This window comes from Chiloscyllium punctatum, chromosome 32 (genome assembly GCF_047496795.1).
Source record: "Chiloscyllium punctatum isolate Juve2018m chromosome 32, sChiPun1.3, whole genome shotgun sequence".
Taxonomy (NCBI): Eukaryota; Metazoa; Chordata; class Chondrichthyes; order Orectolobiformes; family Hemiscylliidae; genus Chiloscyllium; species Chiloscyllium punctatum.
Window position 1 is genome coordinate 22,923,765 of NC_092770.1, and position 6,000 is coordinate 22,929,764.

Here is a 6,000-nt window from a genome sequence, read left to right on the forward strand (position 1 = left end):
AGAATCGGGTGGGTTGAATTGGGGAGGGGGATGTTGGGGATCTGGGGGTGGGTACTGGGGATCGTGAGGAAGCTGGGGGTTGCGGATCAAGGGGGTGTTGGAGATCTGGGGATGGTTGGGATCGGAGGGGGGTTTTGGTGATCCGGGGATGGGTTGGGGATCGGGTGTGTGATGGGGATTGGGGAGTGTGTTGGTGATTGGGCGGGATTGGTGATCGGTTGGTGTTGGGGATCTGGGGAGTGTTTGGGGATTTGGGGTGTGTGTGTTGGTGATCAGGGGGTCGCATTAGTCATTTGAGGGTGAGATGCTGGTCATCTAGGGGGTTTTGGTGATCTGGAGGGGGAATATTGGTAAGATAGGCCAGTTTTGGTGATCTATTGGTCGTTGGTAATCGAGGGAGTGTTAGTGATCTGGGGGATGTTGGGGATGGGGGAGGTAGATGGTAATATAGGCTGGTATTGGTGCTCTGAGGGAAAGATGCTGGTGATCTGAGGGGGAGGCTGGTGATCTGGGGAGTACGTTGGAGATCTGGGTGAGGCGTTGTAATCAGGTGGGGTTTGGTGATGTTGGTGACCTGGGGAAGTGATGGTGATCTGGGGGGAGGGGGTGATGGTGATCTGGGGGGAGGGTGTGATGATCTGGGGGGAGGGTGTGATGATCTGGGGGGAGGGGTGATGGTCATCTGGGGTGATGTTGATGATGGTGATCTGGGGGGAGGGGGTGATGATCTGGGGGGAGGGGTGATGGTGATTGGGGGGAGGAGGTGATGTTCTGGGGGGAGGGGGTGATGATCTGGGGGGAGGGGTGATAGTGATCTGGGGGGAGGAAGTGATGGTGATCTGGGGCAAGGAGGTGATGGTGATCTGGGGGGAGGGGGTAATGGTGATCATGGGGAGGGGTGATGGTGATCTGAGGGGAGGGGGTTGATGATCTGGGGGGAGGGGGTGATGGTGATCTTGGGGGATGGGGTGATGGTGATCTGGGGGGAGGGGGTGATGGTGATCTTGGGGGATGGGGTGATGGTGATCTGGGGGGAGGGGGTGATGGTGATCTTGGGGGATGGGGTGATGGTGATCTGGGGGGAGGGGGTGATGGTGATTTGGGGGAAAGGGGAGATGGTGATCGGGGGAGGGGGTGGTGATGCTGGTCTGAGGGGAGGGGTGATGGTGATCTGGGGGGTGAGGGTGATGATGATTTGGGGGGAGGGGGTGATGGTGATCTGGGGGGAAGGGTGATGGTGATCCGGGGGGGAGGGGTTGATGGTGATCTGGGGGGAGGGGTAATGGTGATCTGGGGGAGGGGGTGATGGGATCTGGGGGGAGGGGGTGATGGTGATCCGGGGGGAGGGGGATATGGTGATCTGGGGGGGAAGGGGTGATGGTGATCCGGGGGGGTGGGGGTGATGGTGATCTGGGTGATGGGGTGATGGTGATCTGGGGGGAGGGGTGATGGTGATCCAGGGGAGGAGGGGGTGATGGTAATCTGGGGGAGGGGGTAATGGTGATCTGGGGGGAGGGGGTAATGATCTGGGGGGAGGGGTGATGGTCATCTGGGGTGATGTTGATGATGGTGATCTGGGGGGAGGGGGTGATGATCTGGGGGGAGGGGTGATGGTGATTGGGGGGAGGAGGTGATGTTCTGGGGGGAGGGGGTGATGATCTGGGGGGAGGGGTGATAGTGATCTGGGGGGAGGAAGTGATGGTGATCTGGGGCAAGGAGGTGATGGTGATCTGGGGGGAGGGGGTAATGGTGATCATGGGGAGGGGTGATGGTGATCTGAGGGGAGGGGGTTGATGATCTGGGGGGAGGGGGTGATGGTGATCTTGGGGGATGGGGTGATGGTGATCTGGGGGGAGGGGGTGATGGTGATTTGGGGGAAAGGGGAGATGGTGATCGGGGGAGGGGGTGGTGATGCTGGTCTGAGGGGAGGGGTGATGGTGATCTGGGGGGTGAGGGTGATGATGATTTGGGGGGAGGGGGTGATGGTGATCTGGGGGGAAGGGTGATGGTGATCCGGGGGGGAGGGGTTGATGGTGATCTGGGGGGAGGGGTAATGGTGATCTGGGGGAGGGGGTGATGGGATCTGGGGGGAGGGGGTGATGGTGATCCGGGGGGGAGGGGGATATGGTGATCTGGGGGGGAAGGGGTGATGGTGATCCGGGGGGGTGGGGGTGATGGTGATCTGGGTGATGGGGTGATGGTGATCTGGGGGGAGGGGGTGATGGTGATCTGGGGGAGGGGGTAATGGTGATCTGGGGGGAGGGGTGATGGTGATCCAGGGGAGGAGGGGGTGATGGTAATCTGGGGGAGGGGGTAATGGTGATCTGGGGGGAGGGGGTAATGATCTGGGGGAGGGGTGATGGTGATCTGGGGGGAGGGGTAATGGTGATCTGGGGGGAGGGGGTAATGGTGATCTGGGGGGAGGGGGTAATGATCTGGGGGGAGGGGTGATGGTGATCTGGGGGGAGGGGGTGATGGTGATCTGGGGGGAGGGGGTGATGGTGATCTGGGGGGAGGGGGTGATTACCTGGGGGGAGGGGGTGGTGGTGATCTGGGGGGAGGTGGTGATGTAATCTGGGGGGGTGAGGGGTAATGGTGATCTGGGGGAGGGGGTGATTATCTGGGGGGAGGGGTGATGGTGACTTCGGGGGGGGGGATATGGTGATCTGGGGGAGGGGGTAATGGTGATCTGGGGGGAGGGGTTGATGGTGATCTGGGGGGAGGGTGTGATGATCTGGGGGGAGGGGGTGATGGTCATCTGGGGTGATGTTGATGATGGTGATCTGGGGGGAGGGGGTGATGATCTGGGGGGAGGGGTGATGGTGATTAGGGGGAGGAGGTGATGTTCTGGGGGGAGGGGGTGATGACCTGGGGGGAGGGGTGATAGTGATCTGGGGGGAGGGGGTGATGGTGATCTGGGGGGAGGGGTAATGGTGATCATGGGGAGGGGTGATGGTGATCTGAGGGGAGGGGGTTGATGATCTGGGGGGAGGGGGTGATGGTGATCTGGGGGGGTGGGGGTGATGCTGGTCTGAGGGGAGGGGTGATGGTGATCTGAGGGGAGGGGGTTGATGATCTGGGGGGAGGGGGTGATGGTGATCTGGGGGGGTGGGGGTGATGCTGGTCTGAGGGGAGGGGTGATGGTGATCTGGGGGGTGAGGGTGATGATGATTTGGGGGGAGGGGGTGATGGTGATCTGGGGGGGTGGGGGTGATGCTGGTCTGAGGGGAGGGGTGATGGTGATCTGGGGGGTGAGGGTGATGATGATTTGGGGGGAGGGGGTGATGGGATCTGGGGGGAGGGGGTGATGGACATCTGGGGGGAGGGGGTGATGGTGATCCGGGGGGGGGAGGGGGATATGGTGATCTGGGGGGAAGGGGTGATGGTGATCCGGGGGGTGGGGGTGATGATGATCTGGGGGAGGGGGTAATGGTGATCTGGGGGGAGGGGGTAATGATCTGGGGGAGGGGTGATGGTGATCTGGGGGGAGGGGTGATGGTGATCTGGGGGATGGGGTGATGGTGATCTGGGGGGAGGGGTGATGGTGATCCGGGGGAGGAGGGGGTGATGGTAATCTGGGGGAGGGGGTAATGGTGATCTGGGGGGAGGGGGTAATGATCTGGGGGAGGGGTGATGGTGATCTGGGGGGAGGGGTGATGGTGATCTGGGGGGAGGGGGTGATGGTGATCTGGGGGGAGGGGGTGATTACCTGGGGGGAGGGGGTGGTGGTGATCTGGGGGGAGGTGGTGATGTAACCTGGGGGGGTGAGGGGTAATGGTGATCTGGGGAGGGGGTGATTATCTGGGGGGAGGGGTGATGGTGACTTCGGGGGGGAAGGGGTGATGGTGATCAGTGGGTGGGGTTGACGATCTGGGGAGAGGGGGTGATGGTTATCTGAGGGGAGGGGGTTGATGTTCTGGGGGGGTGATGTTCTGGGGGGAGGGGGTTGATGTTCTGGGGGGAGGGGGTGATGGTTATCTGAGGGGAGGGGGTTGATGTTCTGGGGGGGTGATGTTCTGGGGGGAGGGGGTTGATGTTCTGGGGGGAGGGGGTTGATGTTCTGGGGGGGGGTGATGTTCTGGGGGGAGGGGGAGATGGTGATCTTGGGGGAGGGGGTGATGTTCTGGGGGGAGGGGGTGATGGTGATCTGGGGGGAGGGGGTTGATGATCTGGGGGAGGGGGTGATGATGATCTGGGGGGAGGGGGTGATGTTCTGGGGGGAGGGGGTGATGATGATCTGGGGGGAGGGGGTTGATGATCTGGGGGAGGGGGTGATGTTCTGGGGGGAGGGGGTTGATGATCTGGGGGGAGGGGGTTGATGTTCTTGGGGGAGGGGGTGATGTTCTGGGGGAGGGGGTGATGTTCTGGGGGGAGGGGGTTGATGATCTGGGGGGGAGGGGGTGATGGTGATCTTGGGGGAGGGGGTGATGTTCTGGGGGAGGGGGTGATGTTCTGGGGGGTGGGGGTGATGTTCTGGGGGGAGGGGGTTGATGATGATCTGGGGGGAGGGGGTGATGTTCTGGGGGGGGGGTGATGATGATCTGGGGGGGAGGGGGTGATGATGTTCTGGGGGGAGGGGGTGATGTTCTGGGGGGAGGGGGTGATGTTCTGGGGGGTGGGGGTGATGTTCTGGGGGAGGGGGTGATGTTCTGGGGGGAGGGGGTGATGTTCTGGGGGGGGGGGGGTGATGTTCTGGGGGGGGGGGTGATGTTCTGGGGGGGGGGGGTGATGTTCTGGGGGGAGGGGGTGATGTTCTGGGGTGAGGGGGTGATGATGATCTGGGGGGAGGGGGTGATGTTCTGGGGGGGGTGATGTTCTGGGGGGGGGGTGATGTTCTGGGGGGGGGATGATGTTCTGGGGGGAGGGGGTGATGTTCTGGGGGGGGGGTGATGTTCTGGGGGGAGGGGGTGATGTTCTGGGGGGAGGGGGTGATGATGATCTGGGGGGAGGGGGTGATGTTCTGGGGGGAGGGGGTGATGATGATCTGGGGGGAGGGGGTGATGTTCTGGGGGGAGGGGGTGATGATGATCTGGGGGGAGGGGGTGATGATGATCTGGGGGAGGGGGTGATGTTCTGGGGGGAGGGGGTGATGATGATCTGGGGGGAGGGGGTGATGTTCTGGGGAGGGGGTGATGTTCTGGGGGGAGGGGGTGATGTTCTGGGGGGAGGGGGTGATGATGATCTGGGGGGAGGGGGTTGATGATGATCTGGGGGGAGGGGGTGATGATGATCTGGGGGGAGGGGGTGATGTTCTGGGGGGAGGGGGTGATGATGATCTGGGGGGAGGGGGTTGATGATCTGGGGGGAGGGGGTGATGATCTGGGGGGAGGGGGTTGATGATCTGGGGGGAGGGGGTGATGATCTGGGGGGAGGGGGTTGATGATCTGGGGGGAGGGGGTGATGTTCTGGGGGGAGGGGGTGATGTTCGGGGGGGAGGGGGTGATGTTCTGGGGGGAGGGGGTGATGTTCGGGGGGGAGGGGGTGATGTTCTGGGGGGAGGGGGTGATGTTCTGGGGGGAGGGGGTGATGTTCGGGGGGGGGGGGTTGTGTTGTGGACGGGGGCCTGCGCCTACCTTTACTCCGCTCTCTCGGGGCGGTCACCCGGCGGACACCGGATCCCCGCCGCCCTTGAAAAAAGACGATGTAAGCTGCGTATATAGAAAAGAGACAGTAAATAAACATCAGCAAGCACACCATCCGCTTCCACTGTAACCTCATAGCGCCGGCCTCTAATGGCCATCACCGCCGGGAGCCTTCAGCCCGGCTTATCCCGGCCAGCCAGTACTCCACCAGCACCGCCTCCTGTCGGCCCCTGCTATCTACTGCACCGCCCCACCGCCCGCAGTCCCGCCGACCGGTCCTCCGCCAGCACTGCCTCCTGTCGGCCCCTGCTATCTACTGCACCACCCCACCGCCCGCAGTCCCGCCGACCGGTCCTCCGCCAGCACCGCCTCCTGTCGGCCCCTGCTATCTACTGCACCGCCCCACCGCCCGCAGTCC

General features: G+C 63.0%; 1 protein-coding gene across 5 annotated transcripts in view; it reads right to left on the bottom strand.

The window, feature by feature from the left end:
• Positions 1-5,793, bottom strand: part of rxylt1 (ribitol xylosyltransferase 1) — a 58,453-nt gene extending 52,660 nt beyond the window's left edge. For 2 of the 5 annotated variants that reach the window (XM_072551902.1, XM_072551903.1), the window contains exon 1: positions 5,574-5,793. In XM_072551902.1, the coding sequence (XP_072408003.1) occupies positions 5,574-5,718 (145 nt within the window). In that variant the 5' untranslated portion in view covers positions 5,719-5,793. The remainder of the gene's footprint in view (positions 1-5,573) is intronic. The other 3 variants (XM_072551905.1, XM_072551904.1, XM_072551906.1) reach the window with 3 other exon arrangements.
• Between the last annotated feature and the right edge of the window lie 207 nt (positions 5,794-6,000).